General features: G+C 39.3%; 1 protein-coding gene across 13 annotated transcripts in view; it reads left to right on the top strand.

Annotated features, from left to right (window-relative positions):
* Positions 1 to 18,911, top strand: part of plekha7b (pleckstrin homology domain containing A7b) — a 74,270-nt gene that overhangs the window by 40,923 nt on the left and 14,436 nt on the right. For 6 of the 13 annotated variants that reach the window (XM_086288193.1, XM_086288160.1, XM_086288155.1 and 3 more), the window contains 10 exons: positions 1,093 to 1,204; positions 2,154 to 2,258; positions 2,660 to 2,732; positions 3,147 to 3,247; positions 9,022 to 9,200; positions 10,624 to 11,052; positions 11,294 to 11,825; positions 13,964 to 14,047; positions 15,083 to 15,217; positions 15,963 to 16,031. In XM_086288193.1, coding sequence (XP_086144319.1) covers positions 1,093 to 1,204; positions 2,154 to 2,258; positions 2,660 to 2,732; positions 3,147 to 3,247; positions 9,022 to 9,200; positions 10,624 to 11,052; positions 11,294 to 11,825; positions 13,964 to 14,047; positions 15,083 to 15,217; positions 15,963 to 16,031 — 1,819 coding nt within the window. Of the gene's footprint in view, positions 1 to 1,092; positions 1,205 to 2,153; positions 2,259 to 2,659; positions 2,733 to 3,146; positions 3,248 to 5,057; positions 7,394 to 9,021; positions 9,201 to 10,623; positions 11,053 to 11,293; positions 11,826 to 13,963; positions 14,048 to 15,082; positions 15,218 to 15,962; positions 16,032 to 18,911 lie in introns of those variants that run through there. The other 7 variants (XM_086288176.1, XM_086288168.1, XM_086288184.1 and 4 more) reach the window with 6 other exon arrangements.

Raw genomic sequence — 18,911 nt, 5'->3', positions numbered from 1 at the left:
TCAGTCAAAACTAATTAGACCGCAGTAGGTACGAGAGGAAACATTGTTGTTTCCTGGATGGAGAATATGGTAATGACACAGCAGGGAAGAGCTTGGGGCACTTGGGGTATGAAAGATGATCTTCTGTTTAAAAATCATTACAATAATTCAGAATGAGACTTTGGGAAATTTGTGCCAACAGTAAGTTATTCACTTGGCTCCTGGAGTTTTTAATGAATAAAAGAATTCTGCTTTAAAAATGTTAGTCTTTCTGTCCTAACATAGATATGCACACACACGCACACGCACGCACACACACACACACACACACACACACACACACACACACACACACACACACACACACACACACACACACACACAAATCAGCCCCCTATGAATAAGCTTTAACCTGTTTTCTGTCATGCCTTTAACTCTGTGATACAAGATTTTCTTCTTTATTTTCTTGATAATTTGCTGTTGGACTCAAATATTTGGTATTGTTGTTCAGCAACAGACGCTTGTACTTGCACACTATGGTTGGCCGCAGTCCAAAATACGCTGTTTAAAGTGTCTGAATAGCTTAGTGTGGTGCAAGCTATTTGTTATTTGACACCAGCTTGTCTCTGGCATGTGTGACTGTGTTAGTTCTTCACGTTCCCTTTCAATATGATGATGTCATGTGTGAGGTGGGAAGTAGCCATTGTTATGATTTTGTCTTTTTAGTTTGTTTTGGCTTTTGTGTGTGTGTGTGTGTGTGTGTGTGTGTGTGTGTGTGTGTGTGTGTGTGTGTGTGTGTGTGTGTGTGTGCGCGTGTGTGTGTGTGTGTGTGCGTGCGCGCGTGTGTGCCACGAGGTGACTGCCAGGCCAAGTGTTACATGAGTTTTTCCTCACTGTTAACACATCCAGTGGAAAACCATTGGCTCTGACTGGTCTCACGTTGGTGTCAGGAAATAGTCATATCCTTTATATGTGAAAGCTCAGCAAAGGACTGCGCTCTGTTTTATTGCATGTTTGGAGCTTGTCAGAGGAGTTGAGAAGGAACAACACTGCCAGTGCTTTTCATCCTTTTTTGCATTCTGTTTTTCTTCCACACTGTCGTCTCAAATGTAGGATAGAATCCCGTATGTCCAAGTCAGCGGCCAATCAGAGATCAGCCAACATGGTCACAGAGTCCTCCAAGGCTGTGACCTCAGCAGCAGTCGATGCTTCCTCAGGGTCAAAGGTGAGTCTCAGTGGTTCTCTGAGAAGCAAAGGCTTTAGATATACTGTAGAGCATGAACCAGTTAATGTATTACTGATCGAGATAACCTTTTGTTTTGAGTTTTAGTAAATTATGATGTTACAAATTTTAATACATTTGTTCAATTTGTCATAATATCAGGAGGTAGAACAGGTTGGCGGTTTAATGCCTTGCTCCTCCAGTCTGCATACCAAGTGTGAATGTCAGACTGAAAGTACTTAGATATAGTAAAAAGTGTATATGAATGGATGAATAAAACACAATGGATAACACGCTTTGAGTGCTAAAGCGCTATATAAGAACCAGTCCATTTTCTGTTATAGTCCAGAGATCAATTATCACATTGATTATGTGAGCCACAATTAACAGTCCAAATTTAACAAGTGTAACAAAATTTTATTTCCCCAGTTAACAAATGAGTCGACTACTATTAAGTTACAGTCAGAGAAGCTATATGTATTTAAGTTGAATAGTGCACCTCATTCATTTTGTTATTTTTTTGTTACCATGTATGTTTTTTATTTAGTGTCTTAAAAAGAAAATGATCACAAATCCTGATTTTTGTCTTTTTAAGCAACTCGTCAGCCAAACAGCCTCACATATTTACTGTATAAATGTACCTGAGAGACTGACTGACTTTGTCTAAAAATAAACTCTATTATAAGTGAACACGTGCGTCCACAGGAGTATACTTTTGGTATTTCCCTTTCTCGTTAAGGATGTTTAAAAAAGGAGCTTCCAGGAAAGAAGGCCATTTTATTATTTTAAAGGAAAAATGATTTTCCTTTCTAAGTAACAAAATGATGCATTTGTTTTCTCTGTACTGTGTAGGCTAGCATCACGCAAAATGACTTTATATATGTTAATTTAAAATTGCCTCATGTTTTATTTTTATTTTGTTACTGATTATGTTTTTCTGTGGCTCCTGCAGGGCTCCAGAGGTACGGGGAAAGTACACAATTTTGGCAAAAGGGATCATGCTATTAAAAGAAACCTCAATATCCCAGTGGTGGTGAGAGGCTGGCTCTATAAACAGGTGAGGATATTCAGAGTGAGTCCGACAGGCAGATGTGTTATACAGGAGCACGTGTTAAAGACTGAGAAAATGTTTAAATGTGTCACGCAGTGAAATATCAGCCACAGGATTACCATCCTTCACTGTGTAAGAGGTGTAACTGTGCAGTATGGAAGCGATCTTTCTCTGTCCCTTAGCAGAACTTAAAAGCTCATATTGACCTTACAAAACCTTTAAATCTCACAATCCTTGGAAGTATAAAACTACAGTGCTGAATTAAATGTAGCAGCTGCAGCTTTCTGCCAAAGTAATCCTAATTAAAAAGCAGGTTATTCCCAAACTGCACTTTTTAATTAAAATATATTCCTGCAGGAGGATTTCTAAATATTGTTTGTATTGCGTTTCCCCCGATCCATTTCTAGGACAGCTCTGGAATGCGACTATGGAAACGGAAGTGGTTTGTTTTGTCCGACTACTGCTTGTTTTACTACAAAGGTAAGCGTACGAACAGTGCACTTGGTGAAGGGTTAACATGCAAACCTTTAGCGATCTCCTCTGCTGCCATTTTTGATTAATGACAGCCTGTAATTAGATATATGACATGCTTTTTCCACCAGCTTTTGCATCCTTATTACCTTGAGATCTCTTCTTGCGTTGCCATAGCATGTACCTTCTCTCCTTTATTAATAATACTGAATAATAGATAAGCCACATGCCCCATCATACCACATGCAGCCACATGCCCTTGCAGCATCTTGAGTCCTGCATGAGTTATGCCTCGCTAATTTTCCTGCTATTCATAAATCTGCAGTCATTTGTAAACATCGTAAAAGATATTGGCAGAATTAGATGTTGTTCTGAATGCAAGTAACAATGTTGTGTGTGTGTGTGTGTGTTCTGATTTCACAGACAGCCGAGAGGAAACAGTACTTGGCAGCATCCCTCTGCCCAGTTATGTCATTTCGCCAGTTGAGCCTGAGGACCACATAAACCGCAAATATGCTTTCAAGGTAACACTGAAGTGGCACTGAGTCAGATCTTTAAAAGAAGTTTTCATGTCTATGTGCGGATTTCAAAACTTCATCTGAGATTATTTATTGCTGCGCTGTTATTTGTTAACAATCCTTCCCCTCACTCTGCTCACTGCAACACAGAAAGGCTGTTTGTGTGCTGCCTGGTGCCCAGATCTCATTTTCATATCTCATTTTCATATATCCATATGTTTATTGTTATTTATCGAGTTATTGTTTTGATTAGGTATGACACTTCTATACTTCAGTATCTACCAAAATGTGTCTTTACAACAGAGCATCAAAAATAGTCAGATCATACAACTGTGGAAAGAAGTTTAAATACACTCATCATGAGCATGAATGCTGTGTTATTTTTTGTTCTTTTTATCGAATTGGCACAGGGTCAGAGGTATACATACAGGATCAAAGACACTGTTAAAAAAATTTAAGGGAACACATCTCAATGGGAAAAAAGTACTGCTGAATATCTATACTGATATGGACTGGCTAATGCATTAGGAATGAAAACATGGCATATCATTTGATGGAAATAAAAATGATCAACCTACAGAGGGCTGAATTTAAAGGCACCCAGAAAATGATGTGGCAGCTATACCATTTTGTCAGAATTCCATTGCAGCACCTAAAAATGGTGCTCAGTAGTTTGTATGAGTGTCTATATGCATGCCTGACAATGTTGGAGCATGCTCCTAGTAAGACATGGATGGTGTCCTGGGGGATCTCCTCCCAGATATGGACCAGGGCATCACTGAGCTCATGACAGTCTGAGCTCATCCTGATTGCAGTCAGGGTGCCGTTGCCTAACCTGTAGAGGTCTGTGTGTCCTTCCATGGATCCACCACTAAACCGGATAATTCTCATTGTCACTGTCTCACTGTTAACCTTCTACTGCACCTATTGTTCATTTCATTAACATCAAAGTAGCTGAAATTGATTAACAAACTCCTCTGCTACTTAACAAACCAGATCAATAGCCCACAAGTGTAACTGACTTGATGCTATACTTTGATTAAAAAGTGTTCCTTTATTTTTTTTTTGAGCAGTGTATATAGATGAACTCACTTAAATCTTTGTAAAGTTGTACTGAAGACTCTCCAGTATCTTCGGCGTTGACAAGGCCAACTTCTTGTTAGTGATCATGATTGAATACAACAGGTAGTTTCTCTTTGCAGGCATACAAGGATTTTTTACACCAATCATTGAATTAACCAATACTCAGAGCAATAGGAAAGTCCAAGGAACCCATTGAAGAGCTAAGAAGGAGAATTAGAGTAGATTTACACAAATTGAGAAGGCCTCTTGGAGCGATTTCTAAACAACTGTAGATTTAAAGATTATCAGTTCAAACAACTGTATTAGGAATCATTCAGATTTGTCAGCACTTTGCCAAATTGTGGAAGAAGACCCAAAGTGTCTAACCCTAAGATGAGAGGAAATTGGTTAAAATGTTCAGGAACAACCGAGGAACCACCAAGGCTCCAGTCTGCTATGAACTGGAAGATGCTGGAGCACCAGTGTCCACAGCAAGGGAAGTTTTACTGGGAGGGGTTGTGACCAAGGAAGAAGCCCCTGCTCCAAAACTGACAGCTGCAAACTCAATTGAAATTTGAAGATGTCTTTCTTCAGTCTTCTGGAGAAACGTGTTATGGTCAGACGAGACAAAGGTGGATTTATCTGGCCACAATGACGTTAGTATGTTTAGAGTTAATGGCGATGCTTTCAAATGTAAGAATACTGTACCATCTGTCGAGCATGGTGGTACCATCATGCTCTGTGGATGTCTACCAATTCTGCCAACAAGAGTGATCAAATATCCAGCCAGAATTATGCCAGAAGCTTGGTGATGGCCAAGACGTCTTATTGAGGTCCAACTTGCCAAGGGACATTTAACCAAACAGAGGGGGTATATGGATGTCTGTGCTTCTGTATGTATACTTTGATTCTGTGGATTGGAGAAAATCCAAAATACACTCAAACCTGTGCACCCAATTTCTGTTTTTTTTTAAGTCATTAAATATGTATGCTGTACAATCTCTCCACCCTGGAAAAAGAACAGTTCAAAGACATCTTTAAAATTCCCCATGATATTCATGACCACAGCTGTAACTTCATTTATTAGTTGCTGAGTTGATATGAGACAGTTCTCAAAGTTCACCCATAAAAATCTATGTAAAGATTACCAAAGGTATGGATTTCATAGAGCTGCCATTGGCTGTTCCGATTTGTAAGATCAGGAGGTCATCAGAGGCAGGTGTCTGGTTATGACTAAGAAATAAATCAACAGCTTTCCATGGAACAGTTAGTACTGATCAAGCCCAACAAAAGAGACATCCAGAACACAACTGTCTCCTATTGTGCCCCACAGCAATAACATTTTTTTTACCATTTAAAACCGTGGAAGAGATTCAGCATGCAAGTGATTAGAATAGTGAGAAATGTCTAAAGAACACAGGAGCAGCAGTTTACCAGCAGCTAAACTTAACTGAACTTAAACTTTTTATTTATGGTATCTTTTGCAACTTCATTGTATTACATGAAGAACTAATATAGTCTCAAGAGTGGAGAAAGTTTCACTGGAACTAAACAACAGCTCCACTCTTGATTATTATGTATGTTCAGGTTTTTGCAAAACAAGTATTTTGCATGCACCTGAGGTGGTCTTAACTCAGCTTTTTTTATATAATTCTATAACTCGTTCTTTCTCAAGTTGTGCAGAGTGTGATGGAATTTTTGACCTCCTGGTTTCTGACCTTTTCTAGAACAAACTCAATAGCGGGGATTAGAGCAAACCGCTACAGTACAACTGTCCATGTATCAAGTACAGCAGAACTATTTCTTATCAGATTTTATCCACTATTATAAACTGAGAAGAAAAATATGTTTAGGTGTATTCAGTATTCAAAACAGTGTGTGAAGCATAAGAAAATGTTTCTGTCACCAAAATCTGAATGGTAATATAGCTAAAACTGGTGTTAATTGTATCACTTTTACTTTAATATATGTGCATGACGTTTTTCTTACATGCAACAAATATTTTGGGGGTTTTTTTTCTTTTGTTTTCTCTTTTTGCAAATTTTGAAAAAAAGAAGGACACAAGAAATTATGTTTCTTGTGTGTTAACATCATCTAGGTCCTCTTTGTGGAAGCACAGAGAGTCCCTCAAAGAATAATAGTGCCTGAATGTTGATGCAGCACAGCAGCATCTGGGTATTCTGTTATAATCCTTTCAGCTCTTTTGGGCTTTTTTTCTTAGATTATCTGATTGTGAGAGCATGCCAGTGTGAATTACAATGTCTGTGCTCATGTGATATGTATGTACTGTGTTTTAAAGTTCATACAACGGGCACTGAAATTTGTATGGTAATTGCTGCTTAGAATATTAATAATGCATTCAGCATATTCGCTGTTGGGCGGGAGTGTATGTACAGTTAGGAGAAATGAGCGTTGGCTTTGCATTAATACCTTGTATTTAAGGGATCCCCCATCCCCCCACCCTTAGCTCTCCCTGTGCCATCATGCATTAAAGAGCAGGAGATTTCATTATGTGTATCTGAGGTGCTTTGGAAATTTTCAGTTACTGCTAAGCAAGCATGAAAACAGCTGAGTTGTTGTTGGTGTCCAGGAATGATATGTCTCTCTCTTAGATCTACTGACATGTAGAGTTAATTCTAGATTAATCTTTTACCTGGGTTAAAAATGATTTGAAGATGAGGCGAATAAAGTGTTCAAATTCTACTGAAAATCAGCTAAATGAGCGGTTGGATTTATAAAACTTAAGATGTTGTGTAAGGACTTTGGTGCTGTAATGCTTTGTGCTTTGATTCCACAGTCGTGTGTCAAAGCACTTACGATGCTCCCATTATTACTCATTCTTGCTTTTGTGATGACGAGGGACTCCAGCTGGAGCCATTTCTGTTCTCTCTGTTTGAATCAGCACTGATCAGCTGTGACTTTCTGTTATTTTCTGTTCTCCTGTTTTTGCTCACCTCACTGTGTTTCTCTCATTCCCTGTTGGTCAATTGCCTTCCATTGTGACCCGGTGTGTTTGCGTGGGCGGAGTGAGTACTGTTCTCTGTGGGCGGCCGTCCTGAATCACACAGGCTTCCTGTGTTACATGAATAGGTATTTGATTTCACTATAGCCTCACCAGTAGCGCACCATCTTCACCTCCATTTGTTTGCGTCTAGCTGCTGAATGCACATTTCTAAATGTGCATTTAAGCCTCATCATGGAAACGAATGACAAATCATTTATGGACAATGCCAGAGCAATCATTGCTAGATTAGACAAATCTTTTGAGTGGGAAACATTAATCGAGTGCTTTTCTTTTACATGCACCACATTTAAAACATCTATTACAGTATAAGCATTCTTCCTGGACATGAATGTTAGATATTTAGCGCAGAACTGATAACTCTTTAAAACTTAATCCACCAGTAGCACAAGAGTCAGCACTTTACCCTCAGATGTTTGTTTATAATCCAAGTTAAACTCCCATATATTTAGCAGGTTCACCAATTACTAACTTTATAAATGAGATCAATTGGCAAATGTTGATGCTCATTTTACCATTTCATCACTTTGAAAATGTAACGTAAATGCTCTGAGGCTCTGGTATTTGTCTTGTCAGGCTGCTTATTACTCATCACATTTCCATCATCGCGGGAGAGGGAGAATGGCGAGGTGTCAGCCATTTTTCTTTGCATTTCATGGAATGTATGTCGTCATTAGCAGTTTGCCATCTCCTGTACGTGTGTTTATTTTTTAATACAAGCTATGAAATTAACCCAACACAATTCTCTCCCTCTTTTTGGAAGCAGGTCTTGTTGAGTTTGCTTTGCCGTGTTTGGCCTCTAACATGTTGAGTTTTTAGTAGATTATTGAGTGATAATCATTATAATTATTAATGAATAATAATCATTTTAAATTATGAGTGCTACATAGTAAAGATCTTTCTGAACAGATCAATGAAAATAGAGACTTCTCTTATTAATAAAGTCAGCCTGAACTCAATAAACTACTTTTTTTTATTACAGGTGGCCTTCTGCTTTTCTGTTAATATGATGAATAAGGATATGTATAATTGCATTAAGTTTTTATATTTATTTTGTTTCTCATTATCAAGTGTGTTGTATTGGACTCGTTGAAGGTCATGCTCTTACAGTTCATGTGAAATAGCCAATAAATTCCTCAAAAACATTCATTCTGGAAACCTCTATAGAGTAAGAGTAAATATAGTTTTAATTTCTGTTGAGTAATTGAAGATTTAACATTTCACTTACCTCTTACTATAATATATTGTAAAAGGTAAGGAAAAGTATGTAAACAGTAGTAGGTAAAAAACACCTGTGAAACTACAAACAGCTGCTCACCCTTGAGTGGTTTTTTATATGCGGTTATGTGTGTGCTTGTGTCTAAAGGAGTCCGTAATTCTGTTCTCTTTGTTCCTGTTTGGTTGTTCGCTGCAGCTGGTATATAATTTGTGTATTTCTAGAAGAATTTCTCTTAAAGACGGGAAGGTGTAACCTTTATGTTTTGCTTTTTGTGTTGCCAGAAACAACAGCAACATATTTTCTGCTGCAGCACTTTTTTTCCCTTCCATTCTTTTTCTGTATATTGTTGCTGTAAACTTCAGTGAGTTGGCAGCGATCATTGAACAATAAAGCACTTATCGGCCTGTCTGGCAGCTTTTTCCTGCCTTTAGTAAGACGCTCTCACGTCTATTCCCCATCTCTCTCTCTCTTTGATAGGCGAGCCATACTGGAATGCGCTCCTACATTTACAATAAGAACTCTGTGATTGGCTCACAGGCAGAACACTGCGGGATGCGGACATATTTCTTCAGTGCGGACACACAGGAGGACATGAATGGCTGGATCCGGGCCATGAACCAGGCTGCGCTGATGCAGCAGAGTCACATGATAAAGAGGTTGGTCTCACTCTACTGGGTTCAGTTGGTTGGGGTTCTAGTGCAAGTTTGCACAGAAGAACTGGACATCTATTGAGATTAGATTAAAAAAGGGACCCTGGATGTCCCGATCAAAAACAACTAGAACCTTTGCTAGTGCATCATGCTTTAAGGACTCAACAGCACTGTTATACTGCAGTCCTGAAGGTCAGATTCTTTAGTATCTATATGATTCACTAATAAAATTATGTTTTCCGTAATGGGCTGCATTGTAACTTCAGTATTCTGCAGCTGTGAGTCCAGCTGTGTCTGCAAAGTAGACTTTCTCAAATATTTAATGGAGGGCAGAAATGCTCTAAAATATATAGCCAGATACTCGCTGTATACAGAGTTATCTTACATTAGCAGGCTGTACTGCATAGCTTAAATGATCTGTGCAATGTTGCCATCTAGAGACCAATGTACATCACTACCTAATTTTTTAATAATATTTTGGAAAGTGCTCAAAATCCCATTGTTGTGTTCTTTGAAATGAAATACAAGTTATGTGAAATACCCTTTAGACATTAGTGTCCATCAACTGTATGAAGTTTGTGAAACTGTAAATAACACACCAAGAAAATCCAATGTTCGGGAATAAGGATACATGTTTTAAAGTATGGAGCATTAGGTTGCAATGCATTAAAAAGGTGGTGCTCTAAACTAAAGTATTTGATGAAGATAAAGTGAGTGATATTACTCCGGTGCTCTGGGGTTTCCATTTTAGCTCCTTTGAAAATGTGCAGTTGGATATTTAATGAATAGCTCCCCGTGCTCTGGATTTGTGTCTCTGCAAATGGATTTGGAAATTACCTTTAGGACCACTTAAGGTTGATTAGAGTTCCCATTGTGTTCTCTAGCCACTGATTAATACTGTGTAATCTCATAACCCTGTAACAGTAATGTCAGGTATAATTTACCTTACATAATATACTTGATAAAACATATTATTTTCCATCAGAATATTTTGAAGTACAACATTACATGGAAAACTGAAGTACCCTTCTTTTATTTCTCCCGATGTGTATCATTAAAAAGGTGTCATGAGGGGACCTTAAACAGCCTCTAAAATTAGTGAAAACTTCCTAAAGAAAAAAAAGGGACTGGGAACTTCTCCGGTCTACTCATTCCTTCGACACAGAGTCTTTTCCAGTAAAGGCATAATCTCCCTGCATCACTGACAACTCGGGGGATATGAATAAAAATGGCATTTTTGACAGGGTAAAAATGACCAGCTGGCTATAATTTTTTTAACCATATGAATTCTCTTGGAAATTACCACTAAGTGATATTAATTCATCGTGTGGGTGAAAATCATCTGACGTCAGTGAAACTCTTTACATTTTTACTGGCAGGTTTGACATTGGTTTAAATATCATATCAATCCTATGTCATGTCTTCACAGAGAGGTGGAGAAGCCAGAGAAAGCTGCACAACAGGCAGTCCCACAGACCAACCATGTCCACACTAACCAGAGCTCATCTCAGCCAGAAAGTGCTCACAGGACAGACAGAGGGGAAGCTCAGAGCAATGGTATCAGACTGGCTCACGGAGACGAGGTGAGGTATGGATTAGAGATCCAGGGGAAACCCAGTCAGACAGCCCCACAGGAGAGAGTAGAGAGACTGTCTCCAGACGCTGTTAATGATGCTGCCCATAAGAATGGAAAAAAGACTGTAATCCAAGTGGCTCTGCCACCAGAACAAAATGGAAATCTTGTCTATCAGAGGGGTTTCGTTACACGGGCAGACACTGAGAAGCATGTTCAGAGGAAGAACGCGTTGGCTCAGGTGGAGCACTGGGTCAAAGTTCAAAAAGGAGACCCCCCGAAGAGGTCAGTCTGACTTCACACAATCAGTTTGACTCAACTAACATTTCTCTATAACAGCAGCATGACTAATGACAAAGAAACTTTGAGTCTATGCCTCCCTCTAGTGGCTTTTATGAGGATTCACTTATTAGATTGCTTTAATCTTTCTATTGAATTTCATTTTATCTTATTTAAAGCATTATGGCTCTATAATAGATTAAAAAAACACAGCTAAAAGATTTCCTTGTTCTTCTTTCTTTCATAGTGCTCCCTCTGCTGAGTTCAACCTCCCTCGATGGACTCCTCCCTTAAAGCCCAAATCAAGTGCAGCAGATGTCACCTATCAGTCATTGCCAAAGTCTCCCCGTCTACCCTGTGGCAGCAGCTCTCCTCCAGCAACATGCAATCTGCCCAGTGACTACAAGTACGCCCATGACCGGCTCAGCCACTTCCGTATGTCCACTGACGAGCGAATGGCCACCAAGGAGGGAATGGTGTGGCAGCTGTATGAGTGGCAGCAACGGCAGCAGTTTCGTCACGGCAGCCCCACCGCTCCTATTTACACCGGCCCCAACTTCACAGACTCCTCATCTTTCAGAGTGACTGTAGAAATGCCACGCTCCATCTCTGTTCCTCCATCACCATGTGAAGTCCCACCATCATCCTTCAAGCCCCTGTCTCCACGCAGACCACACACTCCTTCAGACAGACGCACAGTAAGGCCCTTGGATGAATTGGCACCAGGGGACAGCACAAGATCAAGCTCACCCGGGCATTTTTGTGCTCATCTTTCTCAGGTAGCACACCTAGTTAAGGAGGCGCTTAGTTTGCCTTTCTTTCAGTTAGATTTGTACATTTAGAGTATTAATTGCAGTTCTTAATACTCTAGTTCTAAAATACTCAATGGGATAAAACAGAGAACTGTGCACAGAGAAATGTTGCATTCAGTGAACAGTAATAATTTAATATCCATTTTATTAAATAAACCTGCAAATACCTGTTTTTACTTTGATTTACATGATGATAAACTGTAGTTAAGATATAATAGGTAAGAATAGTGCACGTGTCATTCCATATTTTTAATTAGCCTCCCATAGATTAAAACCAGCAAAGAACTGATTCCTCTGTGTAAGAGGACCTTTGTTAATTGGATATTAAATATTACTGGTTACATTTTCTTTTGCTTTCATCTAAAAACAAAAAGTCTTTTGACTGATTGGTTATCTAAATAATTAATTGACTAACGAATAAAATAAATGGCAGAGTAACTGAAAATAATACTTGTGTTCCCAGCTAGTTCAATTAATCTCTTCAGTGTATCTTGAATGATGGGAACAGTGGAGTTTTTGTGGATGGTGTGAAAGTAGCCGGTGTGTTGACAGTGTTGTTTCTCTCCCATAGTAAGCTTGGATGGAGACCTGCACATAGTGTTGGATGGAAAGATGAAAGTCCCACCCTTTATGAATTTATGTGCTGATACTCAGTAATTGGGCCTTAAACACTGGTGATACTGTGAGACAGTAAACAGCAGTGGCCTGTCATTGACATGGGACTGAAGTAAAACTCAGTGTTTCACATGTTCTGAGCCAAATGACAAAGGTCTCATTCTCATGGTAGCTTGTGGATATGAGGTGTCACAACTTGGAGAATGTTGTGAGCTCACAAGGACACCATGGGAAGATCGCGCGAGGAGCATGAGAAGGCTCCGACTTTACAGCGCGCACACTTTGATGCTCATGTGAATCGTTTGCAGATTCACACAGTCCACACCCAGGCCTACTCCACAGGTGGTGTGAGCGCATGCGAGTAAAAGCTCGCTACTCTGCCGTCCCCCCACCGTAGCGCTCAGACAGCACCGCCACCGCCACAGGAGACGGAGCCCAGGAGCACGTCCTGTAATCCACACCCTGCTCTCTCTCCCCACCACACCCTCCACATGTGAAAAAAATCTCCCTCCAAACCATCACCACATTTGCCAACACACACAACCCTCATAACCAACCCGTTGGCCTTACACAAGTAAACAAAGTGTTGCAGATGCTCTGTTTCCCCTATGATTCAACCAAGTGTCAAGACTCTAATTACAACCATAAAATATAGTGACGCGCAATTATGGAAAACCCTCTAGAGGATACATTTTTAACAAAGGTAGCCACAGTGACTATGCTAGGGAGCGATGTTTATGGGAACTAAATTTAGTTGGCACTGAACTTAGTTTTGGTGCACCCAGCATCTCTGAGGCTGATGGTGCTCTCTGGCTGGAGTGCACTTAAGTAATAGCGATCTGTGTGCCTCTGCGGAATATCATTAAGAAGTATGTTTTATTAGCAGCTAATCCAATTTGCCCTGGGCTTCTCAGCACCCTATAAACATCTCTACTGTATCTCAAACATCAGCAGCGGTCTCTTTCTTCTGATCTCGCATTTAAATAAAAAACCTATTATACAGCAAAAAAATTGTGGCATGGGAATCTCAAAGGGAATGGCTTACAGTGCTTCTCTTGCTGGTAGCAAACAAATGTTATTTTAAGAAAGCAGGTTTAGTATAATTTATGTGTAGTTAATTAAATCTCTTGTTGTTTGTGTCCTTTTAAGCTTCTGTGGTGGGCCTGGTTTTCGCTAATTCTGTGTATTAAGCAAAAACGTCAAATTTTTCCGAGCCCTGTAGCATCTGAAAACTCAGGGCACACCTTGTTTCGTATAAGAGTAGGAGTGATGAAAGCGAGAAAAGGATAGATGGAAAAAATAAATCTGCTGTGTAGTCAAATTTGTTTGCAGACTTGGAGGCAATGGTTTAACTTTGACTTAGTGTGATGAAGTGATCCATATATCACTTTCAACACACTATTGAAGATTATTTAGTAAATCAGATATTCTGTTTGATTTCATTCTATATGATCTGCGTTAACAAGTGAACGAATTGCATTTCTCCACAGAATTCCCAAATAGAGAGGAGGTCCGTGCCAGCCATGGGCTACATCACACACACAGTCAGTGCTCCCAGCTTGCATGGCAAAACGGTATGAGCTTCTATTACATTAATATTACTTACTTGGATCAATATGAAAAATGGACTTTTTGTAATATTAACAAAGCGTTATAATAGTCTAGGAAAATGAATCCAGGTAAGAACTGGAAACGTAATTAATGGGGGCCGTCTGTGACATTATCACATGTAGAATTTGTTCCAGTGTTTTTGTTCCTGATAGCATTTCTGTTCAGACAGCACAGCAGGCCGTCCTCACATGACAGTCTTTGTTGTGTAGCTCTAGGTTTTACATTTTCAGGTATTATTAGGACACATTGTGTTAAAGGTACATGAATTATCACGAATTCATTCATGACTTCATGCATGAAAAACAATGAATTCATTAATTAAAGTAAAACCGTGTAAAAATATAACTGTATAAAGAAACTATAGGGGGAAAAGTTACTTATATCCAGAACATAAACATACACAGTTTGCTGTTATGTGTAGAGACAACACTGACTTTGGTCCCTTTTATGCTCAGATGATTCAGATGTTGTTGTTATGTGGTTCAACAAACAACAACAATAAAAACATTCCTCTAAAAATGGTCAAGGATTGGACTTAAACTGAGTGAAAAAAGCAAATGTCCACAGAAGCTTTGGAAGAGCTATTGTTCAATACTACTGAAAAAGTCTGGCTTCTTGGAAATAAAATATAAAGAAATGAGGTGTGACTCAAGACTTCTGCACAATACTGAAAATTACAAAAATGAATGTATAAAATATCTGAAATATTTGGGGGCAGGGCCAGTGTTAGATAAGAGTGAGGATGAGGTACTGGTGTTTAACATGTGTTTTTCATAAATGAATTAATGCTATTAATGTGTCCCGTTTTCTATGAATAGGTGACAATTCATGTACCTTTCACATAAAGTGTTACATTATTGGAGGCAGCAGTATACTGGTGTCTCTGCCACACTCCACAGTTACTGCAGCTCAGCCACTTTACTGCCCAGATGATTATGAAATATTTCCTCTCATCCCTCTGTGCTTTCACTGGCCCCTAAACCCGGGCTACGCTACAGCCAGAGGAGCTGACTCTGCTCCTCATTCAGCTTCGGAGGCACCAGGCCAAGATGGCTGGTGCACATAGTCCCAGCAATGCATTCGCTCACCTGCAGCACCACCAGCACAACGGCCTACTAGGCCCCAGCATGCAGGTCAGGGACCCTCATATTTCCCTAATGCAGCCCAGTGCATCCTTTGCCAGTGCATTGTGGTCCCCTGCTCCCCAGCCATTCCCATACATTACTACCCTATCATCGTTACAGACTGTGCAGTTTTCTGATTCTGCTTGGATGTCTTGTTCATTTAACCACTTTGACATGACTTGTATTGTATTAACGGTTATATATTATGGATACTCGGAGCCTTGTGTGACTGTTTGTAAACAGGGATATGCCATGTTTGGAGCATGTTGCTTGTGGCCCATGCCTGTATTTTACACTTTGCGTTGTCTCATAGATGTATAACCTTGCACAACCACAATAATGTCTGATTATCAGAACATTTCTGTGTAGTTGGGAAGCAAACACAATGTGCTGTAAGAGCAGCAGCGACAACTCCACCCAGTTTTTAGCAACCGACCATTCTCTGGCCATCCTCCACGCTTATGGAGAAATATAAACTCTCTGTCTGACCACATGTCATGCACATGTCTGTGTTCCTCAGTTGTGCATAAGGTCATACATGAGACATTAAACCAGATCAAAACAATTACTTGATTACTTAATTAGAGCTTGACTGTAGATAAAAATACAGAGGTAGAAGTGCACTGTAATTGAGACCAAGTTAATTAAAGTTCTGCTAGAAAATCCCAAATAAAGGCCCTAAGTGTCATCTGATCACGCATTATCCTTTGCAGCTTCATTTCAAATGATTTATCTCTCCATTGCTCATTTAAAGGCTGATGATACTTACATACAACTGAAGAAGGACCTGGAGTATCTAGATCTGAAGGTGGGCCCCAACAAAGTAAATGGCACTTTGTCTTTTTCATCTTCTTCTCCACCTCCCCTCTCTGGACTACAATCTTGTTCTCCTGTCGCTGCCTCCAACATCTGCCTCCCTGTTTCCCTCTTTTCCTTTCTGTCCTCTGTTCTATTTCTGTCCTTTACAATGGAATTAACATTTCTCGAAACTGTCTTCTTATTGCACAAATGATCAATTTAAGGATAAAGAAAAAGATACTTTTCAGTTTTGCTTTGATAAATCCTGAAAATTATACCAGTTTCACTGGACAAAGTAATAATGATGCTGAAGTGTTGAAGTGTTTTATTGATGCAGCTCTGCATCAGTAAAAAAAAAAAAAAGAAAGGAAAAAAGCAAAGTGAGTTGAGGGAAGTCATCTTGTGATACGCAGTACAGCAAATAACTTTTCGCTTTCTGGGTTCAAAAGAGATCAAAAAGAGATCAGTGTGTTTGAAATGCCCACGTCATGTTTTGCTCGAATGTGAGGATGATGTGCATACAAGTGAAATAGACCATTGTACTGCTTTTTAAATGGAATGTGACGCATCCCAGTAAATTATGCAGGATCTTTACACATGAATCCCTTCATCCGATCATCCATCGTGTGATACTCACCACTGAGATTTTGAATTGCATGCTAATAAGCACCACTAACAGTACTGAATGTCTGTTTGACTTTTTGCTTTTGTTTTATTTGTTAGAGCATAACAGATGGCCTAATTAGGCTCTTTAGGAAATTTTATGTATTTTTTATGTATTAGCAAAGTAAATACGATTTTATATTATAGGCTGAGTCATAGTTTTATTGTGGTAACTGGTGGAAATGGATGAAAATGTGCAGCGGTGTAAGTTTGCTATGGTCTTCAAAAACTCCTACAGATACTTGGTAATGCACTTAATTAGAGCTGGCAAAGGGACAGACTGCAAAAAACATAGTCAAAACTTGTTTATTTTGAGTTGATTTTTGCATAGTTGGTCCTAACTCGTAAGCACCCACGCCTTTTAAACTCAGTGCCCCAAGAATGAAACTGAGACTTTCTTTTAAAAACTCAAAGTTTCCAAAGCCAAGAAAAAAATATGCTGGTGATCACTGTAATAATTTTCCCAGACTTCATGACGATCTCTCTACAACCACAGAATACATAATAAAACGTTTTCTCACAGACTGTGCAATACCCCCACAAGACTACTAATTGACCGTGACATGTAAAATAAGTGGAATGTCCCTTTAACTGAGTCTCCTATTTGCACTGGTCCATACTGCTGTTCAACGTGTGGTGACCCTAATGTGGGCGATATATGAATAATCAACCTTTTGATCTCTGAAAATTACTGACTCTGATAGAGAAGTGGCTGACAAATCTCTGCGTCATTATCTTGTGAACCTCCGGGTGCGATGCAAAGACCCGCAGTCGCTAGATACCCTGTACTATTAGCCTGATATCAGCAGAGAAAAATATCACAACTATAGTGGAGCTAGTTAAGTCTATACGTTTCTGGAAAATGACAGTTGTTTTTGTTTTTGTTTTTTTTTTAGTTTTTTTTTTAGTAATTTTGTTGCTACGATGGACTTTAAATTAAACCATATAGATGTCCCTGAAATGCAGACTTTCAGGAATTACATGCATTTTATGCATGGTTCCCCATTTTCACAGGCTAATTAGACAGACTAAAATAATTCTAAACCTAAGCATTGTTTTTAATACTTGGTAACATCAGGCCTGTTCACTCATTATTTCAGTACAAATTAAGCAGACAAAATATCTGGAGCTGATTCTGTGTTGAACTTGGACTTGGCTGCGGTTCACTGGTACTCTCAATATGAGGTCCAGATAAGTTGTTATTGCAGGTAAAGGAGGCCATCATGTCACTGAAAAAGAAAAAAATTAAAATAGTTTCCAAATCTATGATCTGGTACATCCTTAAAAATAAAAAATGAACTGCCCACCTCAGCAACAGAAAAAGGTTTGGAAGACACGTTTCCAACGTCCAGTCAAGCAAAAAACACTCTCGACAAGGTGGTTTAAGAGATGCCTTCATGAATGTAAATATAGAAGTTTACTGGTTACACACAGAAAAGGAGCCTGCACAGTTCTGCAGAATAAACCGCTGGACAGTAAACCACATGATGTGCCAAAAATGGTGGAGGCAGTGTAATGGCCTGGTAGTGAAGGAAGTAGCGGGATGAATTCTGAAGAGTGTCACAATGCAGATGGCAGCATGGTGGTTAGCACGGTTGCCTCACTGCAAGACGTTGCTGGGTTCAAATCCATCACTGGTCTAGGGAGAGGTTTCAGCACCCCTGCTAGATAGGTGGAAGTGAATGGATTGAAAGCAGAAACCAAAGGGTACTTCAGTGAACCCCTAACCGATCATCTGATGATGTCCACATCACTGGCTACAACTGATTTTTTTATCCAAATGTTATAAACAATTGGACAAAAACCGCATTGTTCCTCCTGTATCCGAGGGTCCTTTCCAGCACTCTGGCATAGACTTTCCCAGGGAGGCTGAGGAGCATTTTAATAATCAACGCCTTTGTTAGGTCTCCACTTAAAAACGTTCCCATTCAAAACCATGGATGTGAAAAACAAAATCTGAAAAAAACTTTTTTCTCCCATACTGGTAATATTAAGGAGTTGTTTGTTAAGTTACAGTAATAAGCATCCTGTAAATAGCAGCGTAAGAGCTTTTTTCCAAACACAAAGATGTAGAAACTCTATCTGCATAAATGTTTGAACGAAGCTATAATAAGTTTTTTTTTTTCCAATTTTGTATCAGTTTTTTTTTCTTTTGTTTTCCTCCTTAGTAAACTCGGCTTAACTTGTGTATCAGTCCCATTATCTGTAAACTAGAAATATGTATCAGTTTTTTATTTTGTCA

Source organism: Aulonocara sp. 'chitande type north' Nkhata Bay, linkage group LG1 (genome assembly GCF_057382095.1).
Source record: "Aulonocara sp. 'chitande type north' Nkhata Bay isolate Kocher_YH1m ecotype deep benthic linkage group LG1, A_spYH_male_GT1.1, whole genome shotgun sequence".
Classification (NCBI taxonomy): domain Eukaryota; kingdom Metazoa; phylum Chordata; class Actinopteri; order Cichliformes; family Cichlidae; genus Aulonocara; species Aulonocara sp. 'chitande type north' Nkhata Bay.
The sequence above is the reverse complement of the archived record's forward strand: the minus strand, read 5'-3'. Positions and strand labels throughout refer to the sequence as shown.